The following is a 12,794-nucleotide window of genomic DNA, read 5'->3' as shown; positions in this document are numbered from 1 at the left end:
TATGCCAGGCACTGGGGCAGCAGCTGGTGCCTTGGCATCCGGATGCAGTGGGGGCAGAGTGTGGGCAGCCTGCCTGGAGGGAGAGAGGCAGGCTGTGTATGCGGGAGAGGAGTTCTGCAGAATCTGCAATGAGAGACCCTCACATTCATCTATGGAACTGCAGCTCAGCCCTGCCCCTGGGGAGGACGGGTGCCTTGTAATGTCCTCCGTGCCCGTCACACAGTGCCTACGCTTCCCTGGACCTTGAGAATGCCTCAGGAGAAGCTCAGATAGTTCAGCCTCTGCCTAAAGACCCTCATGACACAGTCCTGTTTGCCTCTTCTCCAGCCGGGGAGGCTGCAGGATCAGTATTTGCTGACAGAGAGACGGAAGTCACTGCCTGGATGCAGGGCTTCTCCTCTCTCCTGATTTGGAATCTGGTCCTCTGCCCCGTGCTTGTGCTCTGGTGTGTGAAGTTGAGGGACTGGACCCCGACTCTCTGGTTCCAGTCATGGTCTTGTCATCCATGTGTAGACCACCAGCAATCCCTATGGCCCTTCCAAGGAGTTATGGCTTCCCACCTAAAGAGTGCCAGTGGAAAGGACCTTGGGCTGGGTTCTGTGTCCATGTACACACACACACACACACACACACACACACACACACACCACACACACACACCAGCTAGGTGTTATACACACAAACAAAGTCTAGGTGCTGTGTCTATATGTAAAGATACATAAACACACACACTGACACATGTGCACACAGGTCATGTACATCCATGAGCATACACACATGAGAGCCAGGCCCTCCCATGCCACTCACTTGGCATCTATGGGTCGCACACCTGGCACTGTGAGGCTTCTTAGGTTGGAGGAAGAAGTTGGGAGAGGAGGGCAAGCTGGCGTGGTGAGCACCCATGTGAATGCAGCGAATGGCCTGTCACCTGGTGTATATCCCTGTCACTTGCAATGCTTTCCCATGTGTCATATCCCTGTTCCTCTCCACTCCACGGCTTCCCAGTCTCCTCATCTGTGCAGGCTAGACAGCAGACCCACTGTCTCATCACTAATGGAGAGGCCTGAAATTGCCCCTGTCCCTGGGTACTGAGAGTAGCTGCCACCAAAGAAGAGGCAAGAGGAGAGGCGGACTGCTCAGGAGGCGCTCCCAGGGAGAAGGCAGGCAGTCTCTTGCTTCTCCCCCACGTGCCTTTGTTCCGGGGTGGCAGGGGTTGAGAGCATTGGTAGGGAGGAGATGGAGGAGACTGCAGCTTTGTCTGGCCCTGTGGCAGCTTAATTGTCAGCTGTCAGTGTGAGAGCCACTTAGCAGCCCCTGCTTTGGAAATGGACCTGGGGGAAGTTGACTTTTGATAGCAAAGACAGCAGGGTTCAGGTCGACAGGATGTAGGAGGGGAAGAGCGCCTAAGTTTAGAGTTGGGACCACAGGACTCCGGCGTCCAGGACCCATGCTTGGGTTGCTGGAGGTGAAGGGGGAGGCTCTGGCGTACCCCATACACTCAGCCTTCTCCCGTTTTCCCAAACCATGGCGTCCAGGAAAGGAGGAATTTGTGGCAACCTTCAAGGGCAATGAGTTCTTCTGCTACGACCTGTCACACAACCCGATCCAGAGCAGCACTGATGAGATCACACTGGCCTTCCGCACCCTGCAGCGCAACGGGCTGATGCTGCACACGGGCAAGTCGGCCGACTACGTCAACCTGTCCCTCAAGTCTGGGGCTGTCTGGCTGGTCATCAACCTAGGCTCGGGCGCCTTCGAGGCCCTCGTGGAACCCGTCAATGGCAAGTTCAACGACAACGCCTGGCACGACGTCCGGGTTACCCGAAACCTGCGCCAGGTAGGCGGAGCAGGAAGAAGGCCTGGGGTCGGCTGTGTCGGGGGCGGAACATGCAGGAAGAAGGCCCGGGGTTGGCTGTGTCCGGGGCGGAACGTGCAGAGAGGACACAGCGATGCCTTGGCTGGGGTGGGAGAGAACAGGGTTGGGCAGTGAGGTGCGGTTTTAGAGAAGAACAGAGTTGGGGGCTGTGCGAACCTGAGGCGTGGCCTCGGCTGTGTGACAGGCTTCCGAGACCTTATCCACCAGGGAGTTGAACTAGGAGGAGGCTTCAGAGCTGTTCCTGGGCAGAAGCCTGAGGCCAGGAGTAGTGCTGGGCCCAGACTGGTAGGAGCAGCTAGGGTTCCGAGGCCTGGTGCTGTAGACTTGGGAGGAGGGAGCTAGAGCCTGGATGAGGGTCTAGCGGTTGTGAGGTGGGGAGGGGTCCTGTAGGGTGGGCAGCAGGACACTGAGGGAAACAGAGATACAAGTGGGACAGAATATGGTCTTCCCTCCACGGGGCTTTCCCAGGGCAGGGATACACTGAAAGGGAAGGGAGGCAGCGAGTGGGTGAGAGAGTCGGACCGGGGAGGGCAGCTGGCCCTGCTTCTCTGGGAGTATTTGACTTTCTTCCTGTCTGACAAGGCCAGGCTTTCCTTCATGTCCATGTTCACCTTCTGCTGGCCAAGCCAGCCTGCAGAGGGAGCTCAAGTAGGGTTTTGGGGTCAGCCCCTGCATGTGGGATGGCACCCTTCTGTACCTTGTCCCCTGTACCTTCAGACACTGCATAAGGCCTCTTAGGCGTGGCCCTCTTCGCCACTCTCAGGATCCAGCCATGGTGACTACGGCACACTAGGCATCTCTCTGGCCAGACTTTGCTGGACAGGAGCCTTGCGGATAGTTTCCAGCCCTAGGAAGTCCCCATGTCCAATCACACTGACTTTTCTTCCCTGGTAGGTAAGGCCCCTGTGCATTCCCTGGGGGTTCCTGTCTCCGCTTCTCTACAGTGGCTTCCCTGTTCCTTACTCGGGGCCCCCCAGCTCTTCATTCTCTTGGGTCCCCGGTCTTGCAGCTAGCAGGCAGCAAAGCTGTTGCAGCTTCATCTTCCACGGCTAAATGCAACGGAGAACACCGAGCAGTCCTGACTGTGGAGGCTGCGTCCCAGGCCTCACGGCTGCTCTCTTGCCGTGAAGTCTTTGGACTTCTTGTTTCTCGTCAGGTTAACCTTGTGTTCTCATTCGTCTCCTCTTCTCCTTTCTCCACTGGAAGCCCCTCAATGGGGCTCAAGCTCCTGGCTGGCTTTCCATCCCTCTGACCTGCTCTATTTAACACCGCTGGGGACGGTTTAATGGAGGTTCCCCTCTCCTAACACCTCTCCCCTTGCTGAGACGCTGCCCTGACTGACTGCACGGCTCTTTCCGGAACCTGCAGCGGCCTGTTGCAGTCCTGTGTGGATGTGCCCATTCTGAGTGCTCCTTCTCCCCGTGCTCCGTGGAGTGACGTCTTGGTGGAGTTGCTTCCCCTCCAGGCAGCACTCCCCACCCTGTGTCCTGTCACTCCACTCCCAGTCAGAGCACTGCCTTGCCTCTTATCCCCACCAGCGCGATCAGGCGCATATAATGCCTCTGGGGTGCTGTCAGGTGTCACACACATTTGGGGGGAAGCTGTCTTAGGTGCCTTTTGTTCCCTTCCTTGCTGTCCCTAGGACTACAGCTGTCATGCTTGCTGTCTTGTGCGAGTCACTGCAAGCCCACAGATCTTCATCCACATGCCATTTGGCCAAAAAGAAAAAATGGTGATCCACACTGGATACAGAGCAGAGAAGGGCGTGCTCCCTGCCCTTGCGGCTCCTGGGACAGGATAGGATTGTTCCAAATGAACAGAACAGGGGCCGGGGAGATGGCTCAGTGGGAATAAAATACTAGTCACACAAGTGTGAGGACCAGAGTTCAGATCCCCAAAACCCTTGTAAAAGCTGGGCAATCGTGGTGGCCACCTGTAATCCCAGTCACAGAGGATCCCCGGGTAATCTGACTAGCTAGACTATCAAGGATGAGCAAGATCTGGGCTAAGTGAGAGACTCTATTCAACAAAGGAAGAATGGTTAAGGAAGCCACCCAGTGACATCCAGTGGCAGCTTCAGGCCGCCACATGAATTCACACATGTGTCTTGTGTGCTCATGCCCACATGTGTGCTCACATGTGTGAACATACATATACACATGCAATCACACCACACACGTGCAAAAATAAATGAAATACATAAATGAACTAACTTTTTAAAAAATGATCAGAATAAGGCTGTCCACATGCCCGGTGGGCCACAGAAGCAACGATGGGCATTGGGAGATTTCCAAAAAGGAAGGAGAGATCTGTGGCAATGCTGAGCCACTCTCATGGATGCAGTGACTGACACATGACCTCAGCACACAGAGTGTGGAGAGTGACCCACGTTCATCTCTTTCTCGAACATGTAAAGTCATGGGTGCAAGTGGATGGCAGATGGAAATTCTCTTCTACTGGATTGTTCTACAAGATGGCTCAGAGTACGGACAGGCCATACTGACCCAAAAGTGGAGGTCATGGGTCACAGAGAGTGTTTGCTTAAAGACCTTGATGGAGAATCCTCTTTACAAAGGGCTCCTGGGGAATTTATTTCACTCTAGAATCCATGGGCAAGAGGTGCAGGACTGTATTTGGGGAATTCTTCTTGGCTTAGCTCGAAGGCCATGCCCTGGAGTTGCTGCTCTCGAGCAGGGCCTAGCCACTGCCAAACCCTTTATCTGCCTGTTTTCTGAGACTTTGAAGAGAAACTTCTTTGTTCCTGTTGCTCTGGAAGTGTCTGTTTATCACTCATCCACACTGTGCCAATGTCTGGAAGCCTTTTGGGTCATCATAACTCGTGGGGTGTTACTGGCATCTTGCGGGTAGCCCAGGTAGCCCAGGATTTGAGTTATCACTGTAGTTTGTAATACAGCCCCACGACAAGGAATCATCTGACCTCAAACGTCAGTGGTGCCTCTGGGGAGATACCCTGTTCATCCAAGTGTGTAGAGTCCAGATGCGTCCTAGGATTTGAAGAATTCTGCTATAATCACATGGGTGGTAGAGGGTGAGGTGGCTTTCACTAAGGCTCTGCCTCCTCCAAGTTTTGTGGGTGGGGAGTAGGCCAGGGACATAATATAAGAAATGACGTCAGGATGGGGGGGGGGGCGTAGCTCAGTGACAGATGCTGATCTGTCATGCAACAAGGCCATGGGTTCCATCTTTAACATCGTGTGGGGGGTAAAGGAAACAGAAATGACAGGGCGGATGGCCAGGACCCGGAGTGCTGCAGCTTCTCCATTATTTTCCTTGTGTGACTGGAGTGGCTGGGAGGTGGCTTTCTGGAAGGACCTGACCCCAAACCAACTTTTGTGAGTTATAGGCGTGGGTCAAAGGCCAGCTCCAAACACCTCTGGTTCAGGTGGTCATCTCTAGAACATGTAGATGGTCTTGGAACACAGCAGTTGGGACCAGAGGGCTCCAGACTGACACATGTTCTTCCTTCCTCTGTTGGAACTCAGCTCTTGAAGCTATTATGATAGACAGTCCTCTTGGGGGATCTTGGCAGGATCAACTGATTACCACTAAGGGTTCCCTGAAGTCTAGTTTTTATCCTAGACTCACTCACCTTTCATACCCTTATATACTTCCCACTACCACATAAGACTAGGCAAAACCATTTATCTTTAGCCAACAGCAAACTTGAAAGATGAGCTGGTTACCAAAATATCACATAGTGTTTCTCTTGTTCAGCTCAGATGATGCCTTTTCTCAGTATAGACACTTTCAGAATCTCTTCTGGGGCCCAAGAATGGAGTTCTTCAAGGATGAATTCCCCCAAGATAGAGTCTATAAGGATATGATGGCCCTGGATGGGACCCTCAAGCATGGAGCCTTCAAGGATGCAGTCATTCATCAAAGATGGAGTCCTTAAAATGGGTTCCCTGTAGGATGGAGTTCTATAGGATGGGGTCCTTAAAGGTGGAGTCTTCAAGGATGATATCTTCAAGAATGGAGTCTTGAAGAATGGAATATTCAAGGATAGAGTCCTCAAGGATGGTGTCTTCAAGGATGGAGTCCTCAAAGAAGGCATATCCCAGGATAGAGTCCTCAAGGATGGAATTTTTAGGATGCACTAGATGATGCAGACACCAAGATGATGGATTCCTGAAGGATGGGGTCCTCCAGAATGCAGTCCTCCATGGCTGGGATCTCCAAGGATGAAGTCCCCTGTGTACTCTGTGTGAAGCTCCCACTCAAGGACAGAGGCCCCAAGACAGTTGGAGTTCCTGTTGCGTCCTGTCTCTCACAGCATGCAGCCTGTCTTAGATCCTAGGTTTGCAACTTTCTGGACCTGTCTACACTGACTTTTCTTGCTCGACTCTTCCTTTCCACAACCCTCCCAAGGAGACCACCCGCTCACTCACTCTCTGCAAAGTCTAAGAGCTGGGATTTGAGTCAGATAGTTGTTAGCAAGTTATATAACGTCTGAGCTCCAGTTCCCCATAGGCAGAGTGGGAAGGGCCTCCTGATGACTGACTGGATGTAGCAGATGTCTTACCACACTCAGCAACTGCCTGGCACGATGTGGGCACTGGAGGGCTCACAACTGCCATGGTTGTTAGCCGTGTTTCTTTTTCCTCCCAGATTTTTTTTTTTTTACCTGAAATGGCACCTTCTTCCTAAAGCTTCCCTCGATTCATCCCATAGCCAGCTCTCTTCTTCGCTGAGTTGAGTTCATGAAAACTTGTATTCTGGACCTCTCATCACATCCTGCGTGTGTGTTAACACTTGTGTCCACTCTTTTTCTCTAATTCCAGGTTTTAAGCAAATTGAGGGCTTAATACCAACAACTGTTGGATCTGTTTAGCTGTTTTTCTAAGTTCTTTCCTGATGCATCTGTTTTCTTCAAGAAGCTTTTCCTGTTTTTAGACACAGTATGAGGTTAGAACCTGGGGCCTTGTGCAAGCTAACCAAGCACTCTAACACTGAGTTAAACACCAGCCTTCTCACTTGTCTCCTTCTTAAACCCAATCAATCAGATTTTGGAAATGAGGACTCATGTCCAAAATGAGCATATCCACCTACTTCATATGGGTACTGTCACTGGTATGGTGGCATACACCTGTAATTCCAAAGTCTGGAGGCTGAGGCAGGAGGATTGCCATGAGTTGGAGACCAGCCTGGGCTATGTATGGAGACTCTGTTTCAAATGAAAACAATGTTGAGTTACCGTTTGTCTTCCTTAAAGAGGCTCTGGCTTGCCTTACAAGAGTAGCATAGCTTGCCCCTGCCCTGCTCAGTGCCATCCTGTCTGTATCTCTGCCCTGGAATATATCCGTGTTCAACGATCATTTATCTTTTGTATCTCACCTAGGTTGTGTGTGTGTGTGTGTGTGTGTGTGTGTGTGTGTGTGTGTGTCTGTTTGACAGTGTCTCATTAAGCAGCTTTGGCTGGCCTTGAACTCACTATGTAGTTCAGACTGGCCTCACATTCACAGAGATCCACCCACTTCAGTCTCCCAAGTGCTGGGTGGAATTAAAGGCCCGCACTAACACACCTCACTTTACAGAGTTTTCACGACAATTCTGTGAATGGGAGCTCTGACTCCCTTTTTACTGATGAGAAAGCTAAGACACCCCCCCCCCTCCCCAGAAGATAAGCTTGTTTGTGCCTGCCTGGGTAGGAGTTAGGAGGCCATGAAACTTGAAATCTGACTAGAAGCCACTCATTTCTTTGCCTCTGCAGGTGACTGGTGGCATGCTATCCCAGAAAAGTGCACAGGAGGCTGTAGTCTCCTGGGCTCTGACATTCTTGGACATTCTCAAATCTCAAGACCATTGGAATGGTCTGTACCTCTTGACTTCCGACCTGAGAGAGCGAGTCCTTTCCTTTGTCCTGAGCTGTGTTTCTGCATGCTCACAGGCTGTCCTCAGCCCAGACTTTGGAAGTTCGTGTCTGCAGTCCTCCTCTTGGTGTCTTTAGGGGGCTGGGGCTGCACTCAGAGTGCAAGGTGGAGATGGGGTATCGTTTTCTCCAAAGCCGTTTTGTTTAGCCACGGTAAGTTTTCTTGCTGGCTCCTCTCTGTCTGGGACGCCCTTCTCATTCATGGCCATCGCCATGCCTGTGCTTCTGGACTCTAGAAGCAGATGAAGTATTAGGGTTTATTTGCTAGCCTGAAGTATTAGTTCTCTAGATCGAGGCCTTTCTCTGGGGGCCGCTGTACTGCAGAAAGAGTCTCCAATGGAAGCTCCATTCTAGTCTAGTATTCCACTGTAGGAGTCTCATGGTCACTAGGAGGGTCTGCAACCTCCACTCCTAGGTCTAGGGGGCTCTGGTCTCTCAGTCTCTCAACCCTACTGTTTCTTGGGGGGCAGTCTGGACCTCTTGACAAATTAGTAGAAGGCCTGGGGTTTGAACTCACATCTTTTCCCTCTCTGTCTTGGCTTTAACCGACTGTTCTGCCCATTAACACTGGGACTTCCTTTCTGAATACTGACACCCCCTCACCAACGAACACACACACACACACACACACACACACACACACACACACACACAATTTTATTTTCCATAACAAGTCAGAACACTCTTGGGTTTTTACTTGTAGTGTCCTGCCCCCAGCCTTGTTCAACTGTGAGATAGTATCAGACAATGATATCTTCGGGGGGAGGGGGCATCAGTTTGGCTGCCCTGAGGTTGATTGCTCATTGCTCTGACTAGCTGGTCCTCTTCATTTCAGGACAGTGCTGCCAGCTGGCAGTAGGAAGCCTCTGGTCACAGGCTTATCACCTCACTCCTGTCATTGTGCTTGTGACTAGACCCCCCTTGCTATGTAAACTGATTCCCCGTAGCTAATAATTAATATTGGCTACTCAGCCCTTCTAGCATCTTGATATTGAATTCTGTTATTTTTAATTATATGAGTCCCTTATTAGTTGTCTTAATCAGTTACTCTTGTGCCCACTGTTTACAAGAATTCTTTAGCTAACAGAGCTATCCCTAGAATACCAGCCCCCCCCATCACAGTCTCAAGTCTGCAGCTTAGGATTTAATGGGCATCAGGCAACTGTATCCCTCCATCTCTGATACTTAGTACAGCTGCCTCGGTCCTCTCCAAAGACCAGGTGATTTTGAAGGATATTGTTTTGGCCGTGGGAGGAAGAAATGGTGTTAGGAGTACATAGAGACAGGCTATTTAGAGGTAAAGTGAAAGAATGTGGCCTGCTTCAGAGAAGAGGGAAGTGCTGAGGTGCCTGGGCCTCTGTGTACTTTTTTCTTCAGGTAGAAGGGGAGTGAATTTCTGACTGGTTGTGGGGAGTGGAGGTCCAGGGATCTATGGGTGTCCATGGAAGGAGCCTGGTTCTTGGGAGACTGTTATCTGTTCCAGGGTGTTGAAGGGATGCTTAGCTATTCACAGGAAACTGAGAGAACAGGGAGGGTGGCTGGAGAGCCTGGGGGACTTTGGGAAGGGGTTAATAGGGCCCCTGGACAAGTCAGAGTGGGCGGGCAGGAGAGGTCAGCTAGAGGTGAGACGGGGTGGAGGGAGGAGAGGGAGGAAGGTTTGGGATGGTGTGGGCATGAACCCTCGGCAGCCCGAGGGGGGCTAGCTTCCCTTCCCCAACCCCAGTATGATGGTGGCTCACTCTCTCTCCAGTTCTCAATGGAGGGGGAGCCCCTCTTCCCCAAGGATCCCTGGATCTATTTGCCCATCCCCCATCCCCAGGAAAAGCAGATTCCCACTTCCCCTCCCATGCTGTCTTTGGCCTCCAAATGAAGTCGCCTCTTGTCCTTGCTAGTCCTGTGATTCTCTAGGGGCGTTGCCCACTCTTCTAGCCTGCCAGCCAGCTGGCCTGTCACCAACCAGTTAACTCATTAACCCGACATGGCCACTGGTCAGCCAGTTGGCTAGCACCGCCTCACTCCTCAGCCAGTTCTCTGGAAAGCCATCTGGGTGACCAGTCAGCCAGCAAAGCCATCCGCCCACTCCTGAGTCAGTGCCCACCCCTTCTCACCCCCGTGCTCCCTTCTCCCTCCCTTAACTCCCTAACATCTCAGGACTACTAATCCTGCATACTGGGTCTGCTTCTTAACCCTCCCTCCCCCCTTCTGTTGGAAACCCCCTCCCCCCACCCCCGTTGCCAACTCTGTGTGTGTTACTAACACGCTTATAACCCAAGGGACCAAGGGACGGGCAGGGACAGGTGGGGCCAGGTATGAATGAAAAACCGAACTAACTTTCTGTCTCATCTGCGGAATGTCGGCCATCTTTAAGTCTCTGCTTCCTTGGTCCAGTTTTTTTTTTTGTTGTTGTTGTTTTCTTCTTTACTAACCGAGGTCTCTAACTGTTCCCCTTCTCTGCAGACGTCCTTCGGGAGGGCATGAGGGGGAAGAGGAATCCAGAGGAGGGGCTGGGGGAGGCGCTGGGAGAAGAAGGGGTTAATTTTGTGTGTATGCTTCCTTCCTCCCACTATAATTTTTCTTTAAACACGTCTACTGGACCTGTGTGGGAGGGTTGGGACGACCAAGCAAGTACATACGGCTGTATCTCCTCCGTCCTGGAGTTTCACAGTTGGTCATTTTCTTTTTCTTTTCTTTTTCGTTCTGTTCTTCTGTCGTCCTTGTTTCTTTTCTTTCTTTCTTTCTTTCTTTTTATTTGACCCCCTCCCTCCCCTCTCCGGTGAAGCACGCAGGGATCGGACACGCTATGGTAAACAAACTGCATTATCTGGTAGATATCACTCTAATTGTCTTATCGTTTGGTTTGCCGTGGGTTTTTTAACCGTTCGATTCTCCCACTTTTGTTCCTCTCTCCTCATTTGGTTTTTGCTCTTCCAATTGCCTTCTTTCTCTTTTTTCTTTTTTTCTTTTGTGTGTGACCCAGACAATCTTTAAATTTATTCCTCTTTTAGTTCCCCTCCTTCCCTTTTCTTTTCTTTCGATCCAAACTCAAGTCCAAAAGACAAACGGAAATCCAGGCCTTTGGTGGGGCCCGGCCCCACACTCCTGCCTCCTGACAGGTGCCGGGCCTGAGAAAGCTGGGGCAGACCCCCATGTTTATCAGCTCCGCTTAGACCAGCCCAGTGCTGAGCTTATTTCGATTAATTTCTTCTGTTCTTCCTCCTGCTCCTTGGTTTTTGTTTTTGTTTAGTTTTTTTTTCTCTTTGATTTGGTTTCTTTCTTGGTCTCCTGAAAATCCATGGAAAACACCATCCCATGACACGCTACGCTATGCTCACTGTCAGCTCCAGACAGGGGCCCCTCAAGTTGGGAAGAGGGCTGGGGGTGCCATCTCCAGTGGCAGCCAGCTGGGCATGTTCCCCAGATGGGATGGCCTTGGGACCTCCTTCAAGTCACCAGTTCATACCAGTTTAGGGGTTCCCCCACACTGGCCGTCACCCCTACTTCCCAGCCTTGAGGATTCCCCGGCTCTGCCTCCCTCACATTTTGCATGGCATGAGTGGTCTTTCCCCACACCAGGGATAGCGTCCAGATCCCCCCCGCCGCTCTGCTGCTCTGACTAACACTGTGTTCCACACTGTCTTCCTTCCCTTCCGCCCCTCCCCCTGTGTCCCCTGCCTCTCCTGCATGGCCTCGGACAGGGCTTGGTTTCCTTCCCTGGTGAGGGCATGAGAGGAGGAGCCCCGCAGGACGGGATGGGGGCAGCTGTCCTTGTCCTTGCCAAGCTTGTGTTTGGGTTGGGCTCCATCCTGGTGAATGCTGTTGTGGGTGTCAGTGTAAAGGCAGCTGGTGTGTGTTGGTGTGTGGGTGTGACTGTGTGTAAATGTTGGTGTGATATTTAGGGGTGTTAGTGGGAAGCCGTGCTGTGTGTTTGGGAGACTGCTGGTTCTCTGCATGTGTAAGTGCTGGTGGGAATGGGGGCTGCAGGCTTGGATGGGTTCCGGTAAGGATCCTGGACGGAGGCGGGCTGGGGAGGCTGGCTCTTCAGTGCAGGTGCAATGCACACACGACAGGCAGTGAGACAGAGACAGGGTTGGGAGGGCCCCATCCTCCTTCTCTTGCCTGCCTCCGAGTGAGTGTGTGCCCTCAGGCCCTGCTGTGTGAGATCCCCTGGGATTCCCTCATGCCTGCCCAATTCCGGCTCCACAGCAGCCGGTTAGTCATTGCCTATTAATAATGCAGAGTGATTGAACACCAGGCTGGGGACCCTGCAGATGGACGTGTCTGCTCTCATGGCGTGGGAGGGGTTGGGGGCAGTGCCTGGCTTGCCCAGCCTACTAGTCCTGCCTAGCTGGAAGGCTAGAGAGCAGGGAGGTTATCAAAGCTGGAGTGTCTAGCCTGAAAGGCCCTTTATGCCCTCAGGAGGCTTCACCTCTGAAGCCACACTGAGCCTTTGCTGACACTTTCGGATGTGTGTGATATGTGTGTTCTCCTTCACCCATATGGACCAGTGTCCATGGCCAGCGCCTCCCCAGCCATGGCCAATCTAATACCTTGTGTGGTCTCCCTAGTTTCCCAGGATTCCAATGGAGCTCGCATTGAGATCTGTACTAGCTCCTCACAGGCCCAATTTCTCCAGCTGCTGCTTTTGTGAGTTAGGTGCTACCCACTCTGCTGTTCTTGAGAACCTTCCAGGAGCTGGCCATTAAGAACTTTCTTTACTAGCTGACGAGATAACTCATCTGGTAAAGATGTTTGCTACCAAATCTGATAACCTGAGTTCGATTCCCAGAATCCACATGGTGGAGAGAGAGAACTGACTCCTCCAAGCTCGTCCCTGACCTATATATGCATCTATATGCATGTTAAATATATATTTGCATACATGATATATAATTGTAGTTTTTAAAAACTGTCTATTCAAAAACAAAAGGAACTTTCTCTCTAGAGCTTCACTGGACAGCCAATTTGTGACTCAGGGAACAGGGAGTTAAGATCAATGCCGGTGATATCCCCAAGTACCAAGAGGGAGAT

The 12,794-nt window shown here is 51.7% G+C and overlaps 1 protein-coding gene across 5 annotated transcripts in view; it reads left to right on the top strand.

Moving 5' to 3' along the window:
* The window catches only part of Nrxn2 (neurexin 2), a 107,365-nt gene that overhangs the window by 27,838 nt on the left and 66,733 nt on the right, over positions 1 to 12,794 (top strand). For 3 of the 5 annotated variants that reach the window (XM_059262111.1, XM_059262121.1, XM_059262105.1), the window contains exons 5-6: positions 1,536 to 1,837; positions 10,546 to 10,569. In XM_059262111.1, the coding sequence (XP_059118094.1) occupies positions 1,536 to 1,837; positions 10,546 to 10,569 (326 nt within the window). Of the gene's footprint in view, positions 1 to 1,535; positions 1,838 to 10,545; positions 10,591 to 12,794 lie in introns of all 5 variants that reach the window. The other 2 variants (XM_059262084.1, XM_059262095.1) reach the window with 2 other exon arrangements.

This window comes from Peromyscus eremicus, chromosome 1 (genome assembly GCF_949786415.1).
Source record: "Peromyscus eremicus chromosome 1, PerEre_H2_v1, whole genome shotgun sequence".
NCBI lineage: Eukaryota > Metazoa > Chordata > Mammalia > Rodentia > Cricetidae > Peromyscus > Peromyscus eremicus.
The sequence above is the reverse complement of the archived record's forward strand: the minus strand, read 5'-3'. Positions and strand labels throughout refer to the sequence as shown.